The sequence below is a fragment of the Drosophila miranda genome (genome assembly GCF_003369915.1).
Source record: "Drosophila miranda strain MSH22 chromosome Y unlocalized genomic scaffold, D.miranda_PacBio2.1 Contig_Y1_pilon, whole genome shotgun sequence".
In the NCBI taxonomy this organism is placed as follows: Eukaryota; Metazoa; Arthropoda; class Insecta; order Diptera; family Drosophilidae; genus Drosophila; species Drosophila miranda.
The window spans coordinates 46370742-46394425 of NW_022881603.1; the positions used below are offsets into that span (position 1 = coordinate 46370742).

At 42.3% G+C, this 23684-nt stretch overlaps 1 protein-coding gene across 4 annotated transcripts in view; it reads right to left on the bottom strand.

The window, feature by feature from the left end:
• Positions 1 to 23684, bottom strand: part of LOC117191854 (techylectin-5B-like) — a 196789-nt gene that overhangs the window by 137548 nt on the left and 35557 nt on the right. For 2 of the 4 annotated variants that reach the window (XM_033396622.1, XM_033396621.1), the window contains exons 3-4: positions 17673 to 18683; positions 17271 to 17613 (exon numbers count right to left, since the gene is read on the bottom strand). In XM_033396622.1, the coding sequence (XP_033252513.1) occupies positions 17271 to 17613; positions 17673 to 18683 (1354 nt within the window). Of the gene's footprint in view, positions 1 to 17270; positions 17614 to 17672; positions 18684 to 23684 lie in introns of those variants that run through there. The other 2 variants (XM_033396624.1, XM_033396623.1) reach the window with 2 other exon arrangements.

Consider the following 23684-nt stretch of genomic DNA (forward strand, 5'->3'; position numbering starts at 1 on the left):
TTCCCGCAGTTTCTTTACATATCTATGCCCACATGTTGTTTATGATATTTTTTTTGGCGTTTATTTCCCCGCTGAAGGCGCGGGATTTTAAGTAGGGAAATGATCCGAAAACAATAAAGACACCAACCTCAACCCAATATCTGTCTCAGAACATTCGCCCGTAGGAGTCACTCACCCCCCTCCCCCTCTCTTCGCTTTTCCCGGGAGGCCCGGCGAAGTGGATGTGAGTCGTGGATTCATGCCGCATTCACCAAGCTGGGTTTTCCCTCTCCTATACCTTTCTCCCCTGGGGACCCGGCGATGCTGGATGTGAGTCGTGGATTCACGCGGCATTCGCAAAGCTGGGTTCCCTCTCCTACACCCTCGACCGGGGGACCCGGCGACGCAGATGTGAGTCGTGGATCATGCGGCATCTGCTAGGCTGGGCTCCCCTCTCCCACACCTTTCCAATCCCTGACCCAAACCCCGTCTCCCGCCACACATGACCCCCAACGCACGTCTCTGCAGCTCCCAAGCACGGCTTCACCCACGCCTCGTGGCCGGGCCAGGCCCGACCGTCCCACGATCCACCCCACGGGCGCGCTTTCGGCACGAGCGGCTCTCCCCTTAGGTCCTCACACAACAAATTTTTGCTGTGGGGAGGGACCGGGCCCTGGACAGACTGAGAAGCTGTACCTCGGCCTGAGAACTTCCTTACACTGTGCATCAATTGTCTGCAACAAGGCCACTCTGTAGTACAATGCAAAGCTAAGAAGTGACGAGTGTGTGGCTGCTCACACCATACCTTATTGCATAGGTACACAGTGGCGAATAAAAGTCTGGCGTTACCATCACCCCCAGAGAATTCTTCTCCTCCTCCCAATCAGAATCAACCTTCCACTTCGCATGCTCTCCATGCGACAGCTATGGATAGAGCTATTCTGGCTACGTCGATCGTAAGCGTCCGAACAAATAATGGTGAACATGTTTTGGCCCGAGCTCTGCTTGACTCGGGGTCTCAAACCAATTTTATAACTGAGGACTTAGCACAGCGCTTACAGATCCGTAGGGAGGAGTCGTGTATCAACTTGCTTGGTATTGGTGAATCCAATTCACAAGTCAAGAAAACGATACACACGGTGGTGAAGTCGCGAATTACTGGTAGTGATTTTTCGGTTGATTTCTGGATTTTAAGATCCATTTCGGGGTATCACCCTGATCAAACACTTAACGTGAGTGACTGGAAAATCCCGAAGAACTTACCACTTGCAGACCCATATTTCTTCAAGCCTCAGAAGATAGTAATGCTGATAGGTGCAGAAACAGTTTTCGAACTTTTATCTGTTGGTCAGATTCGACAAGGTCCTGACTATCCAACTCTGCAGAAAACGCTTCTCGGCTGGATTGTGTCGGGCAGATACACTCCAAAGGTGACTGCCACCCAAGAAGCGAGGAATTGTTTGAGTTGTCAAGAAGAGTCAGTGATACACAACGACAACACATTACAAAAGTTTTGGTCACTGGAAGAATTGCCGTCTTCTAAAAAGTCTTTATCTCCTGAACACAAGTTATGTGAAAAGCATTATAGAAGGACTACTCAGGTCGTGCCTTCAGGTCGGTTTGAAGTAAAACTGCCGTTCAAATCAGATCCCAGTATCTTAGGCAACTCCTTTGAAGAGGCTAAACGGCGGTTTTTATCGCTTGAAAAAAGATTGTCTCGTGACCCCGAGTTACAGAAAATGTACTTGGAGTTCATGGAAAAGTACCTCTCCTTGGGTCACATGTCTACCACAGACAACACAATCCCCAAAACTCCACATTATTTCATTCCACATCAGTGTGTGTTGAGGCCCCAAAGCCCGTCGACCAAGCTCCGCGTCGTTTTCGATGCGTCTTGTAAAACGTCCTCTCAGGTGGCCTTGAACGACATATTGATGGTCGGTCCTACGATACAGGATGAGCTGTATTCGACATTGCTCCGATTCAGACTACACAGGTACGCCTTGACAGCCGATGTCAAGAAGATGTATCGCCAAGTCTGGGTCGCTGATGCGGATAGACAATTCCAGCTCATAGTGTGGAGAAGAGACCCGTCTGAGTCCTTGAGAATATACCAGCTCAACACCGTAACGTATGGGACTGGACCAGCCCCATTTTTGGCTGTTCGGTGTTTGAAGAGGTTGAGTGAGTCTGCAAAACTCTCATTCCCTAAAGCTGCTGAAGTTATTGACTCCGACTTCTATGTCGATGACATGTTGACAGGTGCTGGTTGCGTAGAGGAGTTAAAGACAATTAAGTCTGATGTGGCTCAGGTTCTTCAAACCGCTGGGTTTGAATTGAATAAATGGGTTTCGAACTCACCCACAAATGACAAAAATCTGTTGCATCCACATTTTTAAAGATACGATAAAACCAAAAACGCAGAGTCGTAGTGGATGACTATGTGTTCTAGAGTGTAAAATCTCAACCAGATCGTCTAATTATTATAGCCAGAATCAAGAAAACAATTTCATTCTTTCTCGCTCTGTCTCTCTCTAACACACAGGTTTCATGGTCGGTTTTGCCAATTGCAAAATATGAGTTCAAGGATCTCAGTACCCATAAGAGCTAGAGCAACCAAATTTGGTATCCACACCCCTGTGATATCGGAGCTTGACCGTTTCGTGTCCAAATTTCGCCACACCCCCTTCCGCTCCCGCAAAGGACGAAAATCTGGGGCATCCACAAATCTCAGAGACTATTAAGGCTAGAGTAACCAAATTTGGTATCCGCACTTCTGTTAGATCTCACTATAAAACGTATATCTTCGAATTTCGCCCCACCCCCTTCCGCCCCCACAAAGAACGAAAATCTGTTGCACCCACAATATTGCACATTCGAGAAAACTAAAAACGCAGAATCATAGATAATGACCATATCTATGAGATTGCTGAATCTGGATCAGATCAGATCATTTTTATAGCCAATAGGAACAAATCAATCGGTCTTACGCCCACGCAGCCGAGGAAAAGAGCCGACGGCGAAGCAGGCAATACACCCACGCAGCCATACACCCACGCAGCCATACACCCACGCAGCCGAGGCCGGCAGCCGAAGGCGGCGCAGCAGCGAAGCGGCAGAGAAGCTGCGAAAAAGAAAAGCCGAGGCCTGGCACGGTCCAGCGCGAGCCAAGTTCGAGAGTGATCTCCGAGGGCTGAGCCAGACCGGTTGTGCGGCGGAAGCCAAAATAGATGTGAAAAGTGAGCCGGGACCGCGCCGTGTGAAAAACTAGCCGTGACCGCGCCGTGTGTGACCGCACCCACGCGGTGTGCAAAGGAAGCCACAGAAGTGACGAGGACCCGCCGTGGGAGAACAGGACCCAAAGAAGGGAAACAAGGGTGAGCCACCTCACGTATGTGAGCTCTGGGGGGGATAGATCTGTGTAGTAGGCAGGCAGGCAGTAAGCAGAACATTCCCGCAGTTTCTTTACATATCTATGCCCACATGTTGTTTATGATATTTTTTTTGGCGTTTATTTCCCCGCTGAAGGCGCGGGATTTTAAGTAGGGAAATGATCCGAAAACAATAAAGACACCAACCTCAACCCAATATCTGTCTCAGAACATTCGCCCGTAGGAGTCACTCACCCCCCTCCCCCTCTCTTCGCTTTTCCCGGGAGGCCCGGCGAAGTGGATGTGAGTCGTGGATTCATGCCGCATTCACCAAGCTGGGTTTTCCCTCTCCTATACCTTTCTCCCCTGGGGACCCGGCGATGCTGGATGTGAGTCGTGGATTCACGCGGCATTCGCAAAGCTGGGTTCCCTCTCCTACACCCTCGCCCGGGGGACCCGACGACGCAGATGTGAGTCGTGGATCATGCGGCATCTGCTAGGCTGGGCTCCCCTCTCCCACACCTTTCCGATCCCTGACCCAAACCCCGTCTCCCGCCACACATGACCCCCAACGCACGTCTCTGCAGCTCCCAAGCACGGCTTCACCCACGCCTCGTGGCCGGGCCAGGCCCGACCGTCCCACGATGCACCCCACGGGCGCGCTTTCGGCACGAGCGGCTCTCCCCTTAGGTCCTCACACAACAAATTTTTGCTGTGGGGAGGGACCGGGCCCTGGACAGACTGAGAAGCTGTACCTCGGCCTGAGAACTTCCTTACACTGTGCATCAATTGTCTGCAACAAGGCCACTCTGTAGTACAATGCAAAGCTAAGAAGTGTCGAGTGTGTGGCTGCTCACACCATACCTTATTGCATAGGTACACAGTGGCGAATAAAAGTCTGGCGTTACCATCACCCCCAGAGAATTCTTCTCCTCCTCCCAATCAGAATCAACCTTCCACTTCGCATGCTCTCCATGCGACAGCTATGGATAGAGCTATTCTGGCTACGTCGATCGTAAGCGTCCGAACAAATAATGGTGAACATGTTTTGGCCCGAGCTCTGCTTGACTCGGGGTCTCAAACCAATTTTATAACTGAGGACTTAGCACAGCGCTTACAGATCCGTAGGGAGGAGTCGTGTATCAACTTGCTTGGTATTGGTGAATCCAATTCACAAGTCAAGAAAACGATACACACGGTGGTGAAGTCGCGAATTACTGGTAGTGAGTTTTCGGTTGATTTCTGGATTTTAAGATCCATTTCGGGGTATCACCCTGACCGAACACTTAACGTGAGTGACTGGAAAATCCTGAGGAAATTACCACTTGCAGACCCATATTTCTTCAAGCCTCAGAAGATAGTAATGCTGATAGGTGCAGAAACATTTTTCGAACTTTTATCTGTTGGTCAGATTCGACAAGGTCCTGACTATCCAACTCTGCAGAAAACGCTTCTCGGCTGGATTGTGTCGGGCAGATACACTCCAAAGGTGACTGCCACCCAAGAAGCGAGGAATTGTTTGAGTTGTCAAGAAGAGTCAGTGATACACAACGACAACACATTACAAAAGTTTTGGTCACTGGAAGAATTGCCGTCTTCTAAAAAGTCTTTATCTCCTGAACACAAGTTATGTGAAAAGCATTATAGAAGGACTACTCAGGTCGTGCCTTCAGGTCGGTTTGAAGTAAAACTGCCGTTCAAATCAGATCCCAGTATCTTAGGCAACTCCTTTGAAGAGGCTAAACGGCGGTTTTTATCGCTTGAAAAAAGATTGTCTCGTGACCCCGAGTTACAGAAAATGTACTTGGAGTTCATGGAAGAGTACCTCTCCTTGGGTCACATGTCTACCACAGACAACACAATCCCCAAAACTCCACATTATTTCATTCCACATCAGTGTGTGTTGAGGCCCCAAAGCCCGTCGACCAAGCTCCGCGTCGTTTTCGATGCGTCTTGTAAAACGTCCTCTCAGGTGGCCTTGAACGACATATTGATGGTCGGTCCTACGATACAGGATGAGCTGTATTCGACATTGCTCCGATTCAGACTACACAGGTACGCCTTGACAGCCGATGTCAAGAAGATGTATCGCCAAGTCTGGGTCGCTGATGCGGATAGACAATTCCAGCTCATAGTGTGGAGAAGAGACCCGTCTGAGTCCCTGAGAATATACCAGCTCAACACCGTAACGTATGGGACTGGACCAGCCCCATTTTTGGCTGTTTGAAGAGGTTGAGTGAGTCTGCAAAACTCTCATTCCCTAAAGCTGCTAAAGCTATTGACTCCGACTTCTATGTCGATGACATGTTGACATGTTAAAGACAATTAAGTCTGATGTGGCTCAGGTTCTTCAAACCGCTGGGTTTGAATTGAGTAAATGGTTTTCGAACTCACCTGAGGTCACCGCATCCGAGAGCACAGTTAAACCGATAACGATCTCGGACTCAGAGTCAACTAAGGCGTTAGGAATATCGTGGCTGCCACACGAAGACGTCTTTAAGTTCCAAATTGACACGGCAGTTATGGGTCTCCGAGCGACAAAACGGAACATATTATCGGTGACATCAAAGCTGTTTGACCCCCTTGGCTTGTTAAGTCCTTTAGTAATTAAGGGAAAGATCCTACTGCAGGAGCTTTGGCTTAACAAGCTAGATTGGGATGAGTCAATTCCAATGAACTTGGAAACAGCATGGAACTTATTAAAAGAATCCTTGGGTCAGCTGGAGAAGATTACCATACCTCGATTTGTGCATACTGATCCCATGTCACCGATTCAAGTACATGCCTTTGCCGACGCATCCATGAGAGGTTACGGAGCCTGCGTCTATATGCGTAGAAAGACTGCAGAAGGTTTCGAGGTCTCCTTGTTGACTGCAAAGTCGACGAAAGTCGCGCCGCTCAAGACGAAAACGCTCCCAAGGCTTGAGTTATGTGCCGCTCACCTTCTCGCAGACCTTTGGCACCGAATCAAATCACTGCTCCAGGTTCCAATTGAGCAAATGATATATTGGTCAGATTCAGAAGTTACACTTCATTGGATCAGATCCCACCCTTCGTCGTTGTCAACAATCGTTGCCAACCGAGTAGCGGAGATTAAAGAGTGGTCAAGTGAAGCTACGTGGCGGCATGTGCCAACAAAACAGAACCCAGCAGACATAGTTTCGAGAGGTTGTGACGTAGAGGAAATCGTGCAGTCGATCTGGTTTGGTGGACCAGAGTTCTTAAAGTTTGAAGAAGAGAGCTGGCCCAGAAATCCACACTTCGAGCTTTCCGAAGAAGAGCTACAGATAGAAAGTCGGAAGAAATCGGTCGGACTGACCGTCGCGGCCAAGCCAAATTATTTAGTGGATGCAATCTAGGGATACTCGTCAGACCTCAAACTGCTAAGAGTGTTAATTTTCGTGTTCCGCTACATCCGAAAATGCAAAGACAAAAGTCTCAACTTTGGAAAAATTCCGTCATCCGTAGAATACGACGAGGCGTTTCTAAAAATAGTCGAAATAACACAGAAAAATGAGTCTCAAGAAGATATTGAAAGGGTTCGTAAAGGCACCAAGTTAGGCCCCAGTCTTCAGCGTTTGAATCCCTTCATCCATGAAGAGGCTGGGACTTGGTGCTCTTTTTCGTTGTTGCGAGTTTGGGGGCGACTAGTTAACGCTCCTATGTCATATAATGCCAAGTTTCCCTTTTTATTGACAAAACGCTCGCAGTTTGTGCAGACATACGTTCGCTATCTGCATCAAACGAATTTTTATGCCGGCCCACGAGACAGCGCATTTGGACAGTGAATGCTCAGGCGGTCTGCAGGGCGACAGTTAGGTCGTGTATTCGTTGCTTTAAATGCAAGCCTCTACTCCAGACCCAAATGATGGGCAACTTACCCGCAGACCGGCTCCGTGCTCTCCGCCCATTTTCAGTATTTGGCGTTGATTTTTGTGGCCCAGTCTATACGACTCTGAAAATTCGTGGAAGGCCCCCTTATAAGTCCTACATAGCGTTATTTGTCTGTTTTTCGCCCAAGGCGGTTCATTTAGAAATTGTCTCCGATTTGACGACTAATTCCTTCTTGTTGGCATTCCAAAGGTTCGTCGGTGGTCTAGGATGTCCGCAACGCGTGAACTGCGACAACGCGACAAATTTCGTCGGACCAAGTCGCCACTTCAGCGAACTGCGGAAGAGGATAGAAGCGGAAGCGGACGCGATACGCGAATTCGCGTCAAGAAGCGGGTGCGAGTTTGCCTTCATACCGCCTCGAGCACCGCACATGGGCGGACTTTGGGAGGCCGGTGTGAAGTCTGCCAAGGGCCTACTCCTACGGGCAGTCGGAAGCGCTCTCCTCACCGCAGAGGAGCTGGAGCCCGTGCTGGTCGGGATCGAGGCGGTACTCAACTCGCGCCCGCTAGGACCCCTAAGCCCAGACCCAAGCGACGGAGACGCGCTGACTCCCGGGCACCTGCTGACAGGCGGGCCGCTCATCGCACCCCCAGCACCCAGGACCCCGGACCAGGAGGGTCTGAGTTGTTTAAAGCGATGGCGGCTTGTCTCGTCAGCCAGGCAAATGTTCTGGCAGCGTTGGTCCCGGGAGTATGTGCTGGGATTGCAATAAGATGCAAGTGGCACCAGGAGGAACCAAACATCAAGGAAGGCGACCTCGTAACAACCTGCCCCCTCAACAGTGGCTCCTCGGAAGGGTGGTCGGAACAACCGCCTGGCAGGACGGAAGGGTCAGAGTGGTCGACCTAAGGACGAGCAGCGGAGCCACGTTCAGGAGGCCAATTCACAAGTTGGCGCTTCTGCCACTGGTTTGAAGCCTTCCAGGCCTTCAACGGGGTTGGTGTAGCGCCATTTGGCGTATAATAATTGTTATTAGGATCGAATTTTATGAAGTCTAGTGTAAGTTAGGCTAGGGCAAAGCGGGAGCGGAATAAAAGCTCGCTCTTTAGCTCTTGGCGAATTCGCCCCGCTTTGCCACCGTAGGTAAGATAGGCGAAGAAGAAATTGTTTTGAATATATGGAAAAACTCGAGAAAAATCTATTGAAACGAACGCACGCAGTCCTTTTTTTTCGTCGTCGTAAAATACAATAATTTGCAGTCACCCAAGTTTTTCGGTCTCTTTTATTTAGAAAAACTATTCTAAATTTTCACTGTTACATCTACAATTTTGAAGGTGGGAGAAAACTAAAAACGCGGAATTATAGAGAATGACCATGACCAGATTGCCAAAATTAAATAAGATCGGATTAATATTATAGGAAGGAACAAGTTAAGCTGCTGTGACTACGTAACGTCTTCTACACACACTCGTATCGTGCAATGTGTGCGCCCTCTGGCGGAGGCGCTGTCTACTCAAACAAACGCTAAAAAAACGTTTGAATATATATATAATTAAATATGCGACACTTCAGTTTACGTTTTAAAAAAGGTTTTATTCTTCACTTAAACTTTAGCGTACATTGATTAGTTATTTCCCCGACGATGACTGAGGTCTGAAGTCTTGAACGGAATTAACTTTGGTTGAATTCTCCGACGGTGTCGCGATTGACGTTTGTCTTGAACAGAACTGAGTTGGCTTCTTAGATGCAGACTATTTATATTATGATGCTCGGTTTGGGATTCGGATTTGGATTCGGAGGCGTTGGCTTCGACTTCGGCTTCGGAGATGGAGTACGTGACTCGAGCGATATGTGGGAAAGGCGGCTTTTGATGAAAGGCTTCCGCTGCGTATGATCGGTGTTGCATTACTTGGGGGTGGCTGAGAATAGGGCCTCTGATTGGTCAGCTAGGATGGTGTGATTCTTGAGAATCGATTCGTAATTGATCTCTGAAGAGTGGCGTGATTCTGGTGCGGCTGGATTCTAGGGCGACATCTATTGTTTTATGTTCAACTTCCAGTTTAGGGTGTTTGTTTACATTGCCTGCAATCGGCTGCGCGTGGTCCATTTCGAGCGTGGGATTGTTTATGAGGGTTCGAAGCTGAGGGTGTCGTATTGTTTATAGTATTGTGGGTGCAGGGTAATAGACATAGACAAGGGTATGCGGAGCATGGACTATAGATATGTCACTCCCCCATTGTTAGATTTAAGCCTGTCCTCAGGCGATTATCCTTGGATATAGTTCGGGTGCGTCTAAAACTGTGCCTGCTGGGGATTCCTCGTCTTCGTCTGAAGGTGTTTCTATGTGCGGGTCGGTTTTAGGCTTATTGCTTTTACTTAGATTAAACAATTTGTAGCTTAATCCTATTATGATTATGACAAATAGTAGTATTAAGCTTACATGTAATACATTATTTAATCGCGTATTTTCTATTACGATTTCTTTGGTTTGCAAATAAGACAATGGTTTAATTTTTGTTACGTTATTGTTGATGTAGATGCTTTGTGCAAATTCTGGTATGGAGTTGGATATTAAGAATTCGTTTAACTGTACACTGCAATTATGTATTTTTATTAATGCGTTACCTTCTACTTTTATTTCTTGGTTTAGGCAATCTTGGTTTAATATGGTTTTTGGTAATTTCCAAGTTAACAATATGTTGGGTTCTATGAAACTTATTTGAAAGTTTTGGTGTGCTTTGGTGTATGGACATTTTGTTTCTACTTGTTTGACTATTCCTAAAATACATTCCTCATTTATTTTTCGTTTTGATTCTTTTTCATATACCTCGTTTTCTAGAACGTAATAATTGTTTTGCGTTAGGTCAGTGAGAATGTTATTATCTTCATCTGGATATGGGACAATTTTAAGTATAGGAATATTTCTGATCTCTCGTGGGATGTTGGAAATTATTAGTATTTCGTTAGTGTCTGTTTTCAACCAGGTAGATGTTTTGATATTTAATAATTTCTCTGAATCGATGTGTTTCAGGTAATCCTGGCTCAATAATTTTGGATTAAAGATCCCTAATCTTGTTAGCTGCATGCCTAATTCAATATCCTCTATGTACTCTGTAAAATGTTGAAGGTTAAATATTAATATCTCTAGTTGCTTATTTCTATCATTATCCTTGCTTAATTTATTGACAACTTCTATGCCAGAATTTACTGCTTGGATTACTAAGTTTAATTCGTTAGCTTGAACACTGTGGCTAGCCAGATTGTTTATTTTCCCTTCTAATTCGACTTTATCATCTTGATCTAATGTTCCAAATAGATATTTATATACTGTGCCTACTGCATTTATAAGGCCTCTTTTGTTTCTTTTGGCTATTTTGATGCCGTTGAATTCACGTTGCAATTTCTCGACTAAATATTGAACTTGGATTTCGTTATTAAATTGGGTTGCCTGTTCTAGTAAACTCTGATATGTTTCATCTGTTCTTGTTATATTAATTGTTAGATAATGGTATTCATAATTAATGGGTATGTTAATGGTATTTGTTTTGAATATGAGATATCCATTCCTTGAGTTGATGGGATCTATCTCTATATTCTGTCCGGAAGACTGTAGGACGGTGAACATTAGTAAGATTATAATCTTAATCATGTTGTAGCTCCGGATTCCCAGTACTCTCTTCGGGTACTCTGCAATTATCGTATTTACTTTTATTAGATTTTTTCTTTCTTTTGAATTTCGTTTTATAGTGGGTGATTTTCCTCCCTCTATTTTTCTCTTCAAAGTGCTTTTCGTCTACCTGCCTAATTTCCCCTGTTCTTTTGAACGGGTTGGTTGTTTTTGTTTTAACTAGGGGTGCATTCTTGAAGCCTGTGTCTACTTCAAAGTCGATTCTATCGTTATTCAAATGATTGATCTTCCTAACTTTATTCAGTTGAGTGTTATAATCTGGTAGTCCGGCGTACAGGAAGATATCAGCTGGGGATCTTTTTGTAGTATTATGAACCGTTTTATGGTTATAAGTGTATAGAATTAACTCGAATTTTGTGATCTTGTTTTCTATGTTATCCTCACTTGAAATGATTCTTAATTTTTCATTGATCGTTTTATGTAGTCGTTCTACATCAGAAACTCCGTTTTTACTGGTGGTGATTTCGATTTTCACATTTTCCGCATTCAACCATGCTTGCAATGCTGCGCACATAAAGGCTGAATCTTTGTCGGCTTTAATTCCTGTGACTTGCCCATTTCGTTAAAGACTTTTATGATGGCTCTCTTGGTTTCTAACCAGTCACGACTCTTACATCAATGCATGATAGGAATTGTTGATTGCCTACCAAATAGAAATCCATGACATACTTTTCTCTGATATTTTGTATTTCAGGGGTAATTTCGAAGGTTAGATTGGTGTTACGATGCTCAGTTTTAGCAACGTTGCACGTAGGACATTCATTGATAATATTTTGGATTAACTTTTGATAATCGGGGTAGTAGAATTTTCCTTTAAACCAATTAGTGGTCTTTTCGATACCTGGGTGAAGTAGCTCTTTATGATTCTTCAATATTTGTTCTTTGAATTCGGAGTAGTTGGGAATATTTATGAGTTTGGTACTGGATTTAATCAGTTTATCTCCAGGAATGCCCTTTGGAACAGTGGGAAGTCTACTTCGTTATGGAAATATAGTGCACTCTTTTTGGTACACACATATTCCTTTATTATATCTTTTGCTAATGATTCTGTCATTTCGGTATATGCGATTTTTATCAGTATCTTGTGGAAATAGTGGGATGTTTCTACCTTATCCTCATTACCTTTAATCAGTTCTATTTGCCTATTATAGTAATTGATTGGTCTCTCTGTAAGTGGAATATAATTTGTATTATCTTCTTGCGCGCTATGGACCGTTGCACAATCACTATTAATGGTTTCCCCGAGTAGGTTTTCGTTAATCTTTACTCTTGATAGCGCATCGGCTACATGGTTCTCCTTTCCGGGTAAATATTTTATTTTGAAGTCAAATTCATTTAATTTGATCTTCCATCGTTGTAGCTTCATATTTGGTTCCTTGAGGTTATTCAACCAAATCAAGGGTTTGTGATCACTTAATATCTCAAACGTTCTACCAAACAGGTATGATCTGAAATACTTAGTTGCCCAAACTATAGCTAGTAATTCCTTTTCTATTGCTGAATAATTGATTTCGTGTTCGTTTAAGGTTCTACTTGCATAGCAGATTGGTTTGTGGTCTTGCGACAACACTGCTCCTAATGCAATGTTACTTGCATCGGTTGTTACCGTGAACATTTTGTTGAAATCTGGGAATGCGAGGATGGGGTCTGAGGTGATAAGTACTTTCAATTTTTCGAAGGCCTCGACGTATTTTTCCTCTGTTGGGTCTATGACTGCTCGTTTCTTTAATTTGAGTGTCATAGGTTTTGCTATATTAGCGAAGTTGGGAATGAATTTCCTATAGAATCCACATAAACCTATGAATGATTTTATTTTTGTGGTTGTATTGGGTATTGGGAAGTTTATTATGGCAGATATTTTCTTTGGATTAGGAACTATGCCGTTAGTTGTTACTACATGGCCTAGGAATTCCGTTTCTTTCTTCAGGATTTCACACTTATCCATTTGTAGCTTTAAGTTGGCGTCCCTCAACTTTCCAAATACTCTCCTTAGTGACAACAGGTGTTCTTCCAATGAAGTGGAAAATATAATGATGTCGTCTAAGTATACGAGGCAATCTTTGAAGATTAACTCTTCTAGCAGATTGTTCATACATCTTTGGAAGGTAGCGGGGGCAGTGGTTAGCCCAAAGGGCATACGAGTGAACTCGTAATGACCATGCTTCGTGGAGAAAGCTGTTTTTGGGATTGAGCTAGGTTCCATAGGAATTTGATGGAATCCCTTAGCTAAATCGATTGTTGTGAAATATTGGCACCTACCTAGTTTATCTAGTATTTCGTCCATTCTGGGTGTAGGAAATTTATCCTTTATTGTCACCTCGTTTAGACTTCTATAATCTAATACCATACGATATTTCTGCTTTCCTGTAGCATCTATTTTCTTTGGTATCATAGCGATGGGTGCACAATAGGGAGAGTTCGACTTACGAATGATTCCCTGTCTAATCATATCTTTGATTTGTTGTGTCACTTCTTGATCGTGTATTTGAGCATATTTATATGGTCGACGATATACAGGATCTTCGTGATGGGTTTTTATTTCGTGCTTTATAGTACTAGTGAAGGTCAAAATGTCACCTTCTTTATACTGCACGTCCTTAAATTCATAGAGAACTTTCTTTAGTTTCTCCTTTTCTTCGTCATTTAAATGTTTCAACCTTAGCTGGTTGCATTCCCTTAATTCATTCTCTAATGCGGAAGCGAAGTATTGCTCTCCTTCAGGAGATGGGTCAAGGCACTTAGGTGTAGATATATCTTCCTTTGAAGATGGCTTAGCACCTTTGTGTGCGGTCTTGCCGACGGCAATTGCTTCTCCACTTTGGATGATTGGGTATGACCTTTCTCCTAACGTTACCGTTTCATTTCGGTAATCGATGACGGCTTTGCTGGCCATCAAATATTCTCTGCCTAAGAGTATGTCATAATTTTCAGAAAAATTATGAATATAAAATTTTTGTTTTGTCGGACAGTTTTTGGTTGCATACCATTGATGGTATGGACGGTGAGGTTGTCGCTATCGACTTTGGAATCTGTATAGTTTTCTTTTATTATATTTATTGACGATCCCGAGTCCGCGATACCTCTTAATTTTTTATTATTTACGATTATTTCTATATATGGTCTTCCTCGATTTCTTCCGAGGCACTCTGCTGAAAATTTACATCCATTTTCATTTGTCCGCTTTGGCTTTCCCTAGATCGTTTGACTGGCTGATTTGGTGCACTGCTACCTGCCTGTGTCTGATTGATTTGATAGTTAGTGGGATTCTGTACTCTGCCCTGGTTTAAGGAATTTCTAAATTCGTTAAATAACCCTTTATTATTTACGGCATTATTTCCTGAATTATTTCGATTCGATCCAAGATTATTTCTGGAAGTACTTGGGTTTTGATTGTTATAATCGTTACTACTATAGCGAGGGTAATAAGTTCCAACATTCCTACGATTGTTATTTCCGTTTCTTGAATGTTCGTGATTCTTGTTATCAGTTACGAAATTTTCGTAGATTCCTAACTCTTGAGCTGATTTTTCTAGATTAGCCATAGTAGAAATGTCTTTTTTTGCTAAAATGATGAATAGTTTATTGGGTAGAGCATCTTCTATGGTATGTCTGGTGGCATTTGCCAGAGCGTTTTTAAAGATTATCTTATTTTCTGGGCTAGTCTCCCAGATTTAGTTTACTTACTATAACATTTGACTTAATTTCTAGTTCTTCTACGAACTTACGAATATTCCCATTGAATTTGGTGTCGTGTAATTGTTGTAGCAGCGTCTCGTATGGAGTGTGGTTGTTGAATTTGCTGATTAGGGCTGCTTTTAGATCGGTCCAGGTGTTGGGTTGAAGGCTTTGTGATAAAAGTTGTGCTCGTCCGCACAGTTGACCCTCAGTGGCTCCGTACATGATGCTTTGTTGCCGGATGTCTTCTGTTGAGTACAATTCGGAGATGTACTCGATCCTACTTATGAACGAGCTTAGGCGTTCTTGGCATCCGTCGTATGGTGGAATTTGCCTGATTGACTTCAAGGCTTGGTTCAGGTGTATTTCTGTTAGCGGCATGTTGATTTCTTTTTATTTATTTATTTTTTCTAATATTAATTGAGTTTCGTGTGTAGATTCTTTGGCGGATCTCTTTAGTATTAGCGTTACTTTTCCTCTGATCACTGTAGGTTATTACGCACTGTAACTGTCACTACGCCAATTGATCGTCTTAAAAAAAGGGATTCACTTTTAACTGAGATCCTACCGGCTGCGTCAATTAAATATGCGACACTTCAGTTTACGTTTTAAAAAAGGTTTTATTCTTCACTTAAACTTTAGCGTACATTGATTAGTTATTTCCCCGACGATGACTAAGGTCTGAAGTCTTGAACGGAATTAACTTTGGTTGAATTCTCCGACGGTGTCGCGATTGACGTTTGTCTTGAACAGAACTGAGTTGGCTTCTTAGATGCAGACTATTTATATTATGATGCTCGGTTTGGGATTCGGATTTGGATTCGGAGGCGTTGGCTTCGACTTCGGCTTCGGAGATGGAGTACGTGACTCGATCGATATGTGGGAAAGGCGGCTTTTGATGAAAGGCTTCCGCTGCGTATGATCGGTGTTGCATTACTTGGGGGTGGCTGAGAATAGGGCCTCTGATTGGTCAGCTAGGATAGTGTGATTCTTGAGAATCGATTCGTAATTGATCTCTGAAGAGTGGCGTGATTCTGGTGCGGCTGGATTCTAGGGAGGGCTCTTTTGGTTTATGTTCAACTTCCAGTTTAGGGTGTTTGTTTACATTGCCTGCAATCGGCTGCGCGTGGTCCATTTCGAGCGTGGGATTGTTTATGAGGGTTCGAAGCTGAGGGTGTCGTATTGTTTATAGTATTGTGGGTGCAGGGTAATAGACATAGACAAGGGTATGCGGAGCATGGACTATAGATATGTCACTATATATACCTATGCTTAAAATGCAAATTGATTAATGACATTTCATTTTAGCTCTATTCTTTTGTTGGCTCCTTACTCAATTAAAGTTTTCTGAAAATGTTCTACCATTGCAAAAAATGGTATGGGCATGCTTGCGCAAATATAAATATTCGAAGCAGAGCAACGCAGAATTGTTTTAAGCAAGTGCCATCGAGCATCAGTGTTTGTTTTTGCTATTGCCTGTTTGCGCTCTGATTAATCTTTTATGGATCTTGCGTTTGATCTACTGCTGCAGCCGGGCCGCGTTGATGGAATCAGCGCAGCTCCGACCACAAACCTACAATAAACCTTTAATATATTTGAATAACTAATTCAATAACTGCTCATTCACTGTTAGGTTTTCACACATATACACAAAGCCCGCAGCTGCACACGCATACATCGATGTGTACCGTTTTGCATTGGACCGTCGCATGATCTTTCAATTCCCTTTTGCTCGACTTCTTTTGTGGATTTGAAGGTAGTAGTTAATTAGACTCACAACCAACTTCCCGCACATCGCTGTACCGCCGCAAATCAACCCCCACTATTGATATATATATAACCGCCGATATTATTATGACTAAATATATGAAATAAAACCTATTAAAAATTATACAGTCCTCATTCATAACCTCAACCATGGATATCCTCTAAAAAATAAACACCGAATAGTATAAAATCAGTTAAAAAACTTTATACTTTTTGGTTTGATTAAGATTACCATCTAACACTCACAGACTTAGAGGTGTTGTCACCTATCTGGCTTGTGCCCTACTGTCTTCGTCATGCTTGTCCGCCCGCGCCTAAATTCAGCAGTCCAGTATTTAATGGTTAAAGTCGATGGAGCTGATTCCTCATAAACCTTTTTCCATAATTTCTTTGTTGGAAAAACAGAAAACAGAAAAACCGCCTGAAACTTTCACATCAGTCAAACAACACTGTTCTTTTGGTAGCTCAGACTATTTATCAGCTCGTCCTCGTATTTTTTTTTTTAATTGGTTCAGGTATCGCCCATACCTTCACCATACGCATTCCAAACTTCGTGCGAGTCTGTGGTTCTAGCTAATAGCTAAGGCTCAAGAATTGATGTCCATGCGGAACGGACAGAAGATAACAAAAGTCCAAAAAGTAACAAAAATTTTTAACTAGGAACCAACAGTTTTTTTTTTTTAACACAGAATTTCTGATTTTTTTTTCCGAAAATAAAAACTTAAATTTTGGATGCTCCCCACTCGAGGCCTGGGGACTGATTAGAAACTTTACACAGGTTTTCTTCCGGGTTGTTGATCACTAGATCATTGCATGTTTTCAAAACTTACGATTTAATGTTCTGACGGAAGGACCTTTGCAGCTGAAAAGGACCTTTGAAAAGCTAACGAAAAGAAAATTCTCGTTCTTAATTGACTAACGTACTTTATCTTAACATGAACCATTTTTTTACTTACTCTGATATCCTTAAGTGTTAAGATGTCATTGGTAAATGTGTTATTTATAACAGCTGGCTTATTTTTAACGCTGGGAAATATAATGCCACCTTTTCGAATGGTTGATTTAGTAGTAACTGGGCTGTAAGAGGCTGTAGAAGCGGAAAGTGTTCCACCGACAATATTGCTTATGCTGGTGCTCGTTGACAATATCGGCACATCACTTGTTATTACATCTCCAGTGGGAGTAGTTTTTTGTGATTGGGAAGGTGATGGGGATGTGGTTTCAGATATTGGTATAGAAGACAATATTGGAGGCAATAGCGTCTTAACCTCTGTAAAATTGTCATCTATTATTGAATATCTTCAAAAAATTAAAAAGTGAAAAAATAATTCCTTAAAAAAGAAAATAAATTAAATTACTTGCTTGAGTCATATTCCACCAAACGATCGATGGTTGGGTCCATTAAAAGTTCTGTGGGACCTGGACGCGTTGCCAATAATTGCACATCATTCTCTTGTTTTTTTAAACGCTTTTCTACCATATCTAAGTTGTTGATAATTAAATTAGTTTTTGTTTTTAGATCTTGGTGAATTTCATCAATGGCCCGTTCCTGGCGTTGTGTTTGTGTCAAAAGGGCATCAGACTTTGGTAAAAGATGGTCAACTGTAGATTTTGTGCCTACCACGACGTCCCAAACTTCGTCCATTTTTTCAGATACTGAAACCATAGGTCGTATTTGCTTAACAAGAGCATCAATTTTGCTTGATTTGATGGGTGGTGGTGAAGTTGTGGTGATATTGAATGCATTTACTTGCTCGTGATGATCAACCACCGCATAGTGAATATCGTGGATCATTCGAATCATTCGCCCAATATTTTCTGACACAATATTAATGTGAAATTGCAACTTCTTGTCAATACTATCTGTTGAATCACGAAGCTCACTTAATTCTTCGGACACATGAGTCATCGTTTCTGGGTTTAAAGCCTTTGTTATATCAATTACATTCATAGATATAGGCTTTTTCTCACTAGCCTCGGCGTTAAAATCTTCAGCTTGTAAAAAGTTATTATCTATTTGTGATTTTAGAACCTCTAGTTTGATATCAATATTAGTAACTTTTTGGTCCAACTGTACTAATTGATTCTCAAGGATATTGCTTGAAGAATTTAGAGGTTTTTGTTTTTCCTTGTCATTATCCGAACGTGTAACTTGTATTTCAGGAACATCATGAATAAGGTGGGCCTCTAACCTATGAAGCTTAGATATAATCAATTCACTTTTTCCAATGTTATCAGCCACTCTATTATCCAATGTATCCATGTGATTCATCATAAGTTCCACTGTTTTATCTAAGTTATCAATACGTTTTAGTTTTCCTTCAAGTGTGGTTATAATAATTTCAAATATATTCAGTAATTGTTGCTCTCTATAAAACAAAACGGAAAAAGAAAGTATTACAACCTAAAAATTAACTGTGTACATATTTAAGCGTATTATAAATTCTAAATGAGGAAATCAAAAATTGATCACTCTGTCAGAATACACGCTACACATGCTAGCCTTATAAGCTCTTATACACTTATACATTACAGAAGGATTTTGCTAGGATGGGCTAGGATTTTGCTTGCACTGCATTTGTCATGATACGATGGGAAAAAGAGAGGTGCGACCGCTAGTTATTTTGTAATGTCCATTCTTTAACATTGTTTATGAGTGAGCTGCAGTGATCCAATACGATCAGTCTGCGTATCTCGTGGAGAGATAACAAAAGTATTTTATTTTATTTATTTATTAAATTAACAAATTATCTGTTAATAATGGTACTTAATTATAAAAGGCGGAAAAAGAGAAGTTAAAAGTTAGCTAAATTTAAGTGATTATAAATATTGCATGCAATTAGCTTAAGAGACAGTTCAGGGGATATGGTTTGGCAAAGGAGTTATAATTATGGCATAAAACCCTAAAAGGTTCATGATCAGCATAATTAGAGCTACGTATGGGTAAACGGATAGGCCTACAAGTACGGGTGGGTCTAGATGGAACGGCCAAGTCAATCTGACCCAAGATAGTTTGGGAGTCAACAGTCCCGAGAAGGAGCTTGTGCACGAACATTGCATGCGCCATTGCATATTCTGCGATGGTGCAACGACGGCAGGTCAATAAGATTTAGCCTAGACCGGTAGGGTGGCAAGATTCTACCCGAGTCCCAGTTAAAGTTCCGAAGGGCAATTTAATTTTTGCCCTTGCTTTTGCACGGATTCAATAACAACCTGCTGCTCTTTATACTGCGGGCTCCATACACAAGAACAATACTCCAATATAGGACGTACGAACGAGATGTACAGTTGTTTTGTAACGTACGGGTCGTCAAACTACTTGGACCAACGCTTGATGAACGCTAAAACACCCTTAGCTTTATTTACAGTTGCAGCTATATGGCTGTTAAAACACATCTTATGATCAAAAAGGACTCCGAGGTCATTTGAACTCGAAATTCGCTCAAGGACATGATTTCCTAGAACATATGAGACAAAATGTGGAGCGCGACGGTAAAATGTCATAAGTTTGCATTTGGAAAGGTTCAGAAAAAGAAGATTAGTTAAACACCACAATAGTAGTTAACTTAGATCCAGTTGAAGGCGTGTGTGCAAATACCAATCAGAGTAAGAAAGACAGATTTTAACATCATCAGCATACATTAGTGTAGAAGAGTATGTTATAACTTGAGGAAGGTCATTCACAAATAAAATAAACAGAAGCAGGCCCAGATGACTTCTCTGTGGCACAACTGAAGTAACATTAACAGTATTTGACAACACGTTAGAAAACAAAACACGTTGAGTACGATTGGAGAGGACAAAATTCCATTTAGAAAATTCTTTGGGAACCCTAATATAGAAAGCTTGTGAATAAGCAGAGCATGGTTCACGGAATCGAATGCCTTGCTGAAGTCCGTAAATACTACATCCGTCTGCAAACCAATTTGAAAACCACGGTGGATTAGGTTAGAAAACCCAAGAAGGTTAGTCGATGTTGAACGATGTCTGAAAAAACCTTGTTGCGACGGAGATATCAAGCTGCAACAAAGATGTTGCAGTTGCCGGGTGACCAGGAACTCAAGAAGCTTCGGGATGGCGGAAAGCTTTGCGATACCACGATAGTTTTCAATGTTTGATCTAGAACCTTTTTTGTAAAGCGGAATGATGTAGGACTCATTCCAAATTACTGGGAGACTGTTCCAAAGAGGCGTTGAAGAGAAAGGTCAAGGGTTTGCAAAGGGACTGGGCACAGTGTTTTAAATGGCAACTTGGTACCTTACCTGGACCCGCAGAAAACGATATGTCCATAGATGACAAACCTTCCAGAACAACGCTTTCCTCTAAAAAGGGCAGAAAAATGCTGTTAGCTTGAGGTAGCTGGTACGGATACGGAGTGGATGCGTTGTTAATATGAGACGAGTACGTTGTTTGGAAAAAGGTAGCGAATAAATTTACAATACCAACAGCAGAAGCTAATGTTTTGTTCTGGTAATGAAAGGACGGAGGAAAAGCGTTTGACTTACGCTTAGAGTTAACGAACGAATAGAATTTTTTAGGATCACTACGAAAGTTACTACTACATTGTGAAAGGTAATGATTATAACACTGACTATTAACGGCAAGGAACAGAGAGCGAGCGGAGGAGTATAGAGCTAAGGCCGACGTGGAGCCCGACTTCTGGTACTTTTTATAGAGCCGGGATTTATTGTTTTTTAAGTATGACAAATACTTGGAGAACCAGGGAGGCTTGGACGATACGGGTACAGTGATATCTGGAACAAATGTATTAAGGGCGGAGTAAAAGAGCTATAAAACGAGCTAACAGTTGCATATATGTTCGGTAATGAATAAAGAAACGACCAATCAAGACGCGAGAGATGTAGATCTAAATCGATAAAATTTGTTTTGCGAAAACACTTTATGTGACAATGAGCCATGGAACTCTCAGCAGCACCAGATCGTGTACACTCCAGGGATATCGACAAAGTTGGATGGTAAGGATCTTCAGGGAGTGATATTGGGCTTGCTCTAGATACCGTAGCAAGAAAGGCATCGTTAACAAACACGACGTCAAGAAGTCGTGTTGCGACGGATATATCAAGCTGCAGAAGAGATGTTGCAGTTGCCGGTTGACCAGGAACTCAAGAAGCTTTAGGATGGCGGATAGCCTTGCGATACCACGATAGTATTCAATATTTGATCTTGAACGTATTTTTTGAAGCGAAATTCCATTCTCATTTAAAATTACTGGGAGACAAGACTTTTCCAAAAAGAGGTTGAAGAGAAAGGTCAAGGGTTGGCAAAGGGACTGGCACAGTATTTTAAAATACCACTTGGTACATCAACTGGACCCGCAGAAAAAGATATGTCATAGATGAAAAACCTTCCAGAACAACGCTTTCCTTGAAAATAGGTAGAAAAAATGCTGTTATCGTAAGGTAGATAGTAGGGATTCGGAGTGAAGACGTTGTAGCGAATAAATTTGCAATACAAACAGCAGAAGCTGCTGCTTATTCCAGATACTCAAAATGAGAATAGGGGTGTACTAGATTTGTGGTGAAAATGGATGTGTGTAACGTCCAGAAGGAAGGATTTTTCGACCCCATAAAGTATATATGTTCTTGATCAGCATCAATAGCCGAGTCGATTGAGCCCTGTCTGTCTGTCCGTCCGTCCGTCTGTCCGTCTGTCCGTCCCTATTAGCGCCTAGTGCTCAAAGACTATAAGAGCTAGAGCAACGATGTTTAAGATCCAGACATCTGTGATATGTCACTGCTACAAGAATATTTCAAAACTTCGCCCCGCCCACTTACACCCCCAAAAAGGACGAAAACCTGTGGCATTCACAATTTGTAAGATACGAGAAAACCAAAAAGGCAGAATCGTAGAGAATGACCATATCTTTTAGACTGCAGAATCTGAATTGGATCGTATCATTATTATAGCCAGAATAAAGAAAACAATTTCATTTTCTCTCGCTCTGTTTCTCTCTAACACCCACGTTTCATGGTCGGCTTTGCCTATCGCAAAAAGTTAGCGCCTAGATCTCAGAGACAGAGCAACCAAATTTGGTGCATCCACAAATCTCAAAGACTATTATGGCTAGAGTAACAAAATTTGGTATCCACACTCCTGTTAGATCTCACTATAATACGTATATTTCAAAATTTCGCCCGACCCTCTTCTGCCCCCACAAAGGACGAAAACCTGTGGCATCCACAATATTGAAGATACGAGAAAGAAGATCATAGAGAATGACCATATCTATCAGATTGATGAATCTGAATCAGATCGGATCATTTTGATAGTCAAGAGGAAGAAATCAATGTGCAGTGGCTACGCAGCGCCCGACAACACGCTCACACTGATTTTTTGTCTTTCTCGCACTTACTTTTTGTCGTGTCGTTTAATATTAGCGGCGTCTGCCGGAGGAGATCCATACTGACTGTAGCGCCATTTGGCGTATGATAATTGTTATTAGGATCGAATTTTATGAAGTCTAGTGTAAGTTAGGCTAGGGCAAAGCGGGAGCGCAATAAAAGCTCGCTCTCTCGCTCTTGGCGAATTCGCCCCGCTTTGCCACCGTAGTTAAGATAGGCGAAGAAGGAATTGTTTTGAATATATAAAAAAAACTCGAGAAAAATCTATTGAAACGAACGCACGCACTCCATTTTTTCGTCGTCGTAAAATACAATAATTTGCAGTCACCCAAGTTTTTCGGTCTCTTTTATTTAGAAAAACTATTCTAAATTTTCACTGACTAAGTATCGGGTTTAATTTAGAGTTGCGGTCGCCGAAGCCACTCACAACGTTCCCTCTCGTTTGTTCTGGTAATGGAGGGGAGGAGGAAAAACATAAACTTATGCTTAGGGTTACCGAACGAAAAGAATGTTTTAGGATTGTTACGAAAGTTATTACTTCATTGGGAAAGGTAATGATTATAACACCGACTATTAAAGGCAAGGAACAGAGAGCGAACGGAGAAGTACAGAGCTAAGGCCGACGTGGAGCCCGACTTCTGGTTCTTTTTATAGAGCCTGGATTTATTATTGTTTAAGTATGACATATACTTCGAGAACCAGGGACGCTTGGACGATACAGGTACAGTGATATCTGGAAAAAATGTATTAAGGGCGGAGTAAATAGAGATATAAAACGAGTTAACAGTTGCATCTATGTTCGGTAATGAATAAAGGAACGACCAATCAACAAGCGAGAGATGTAAATCTAAGTCGATAAAGTTTGTCACACTTTATGTGACAAGGAGCCATGGAACTGTCAGCACAACCAGATCGGGTACACTCAAGGGATATAGACAGAGTTGGATGGCAAGGATCTTCAGGAAATGATATTGGGCTTGTTCTGGATACCGTTGCTAGAGAAGCATC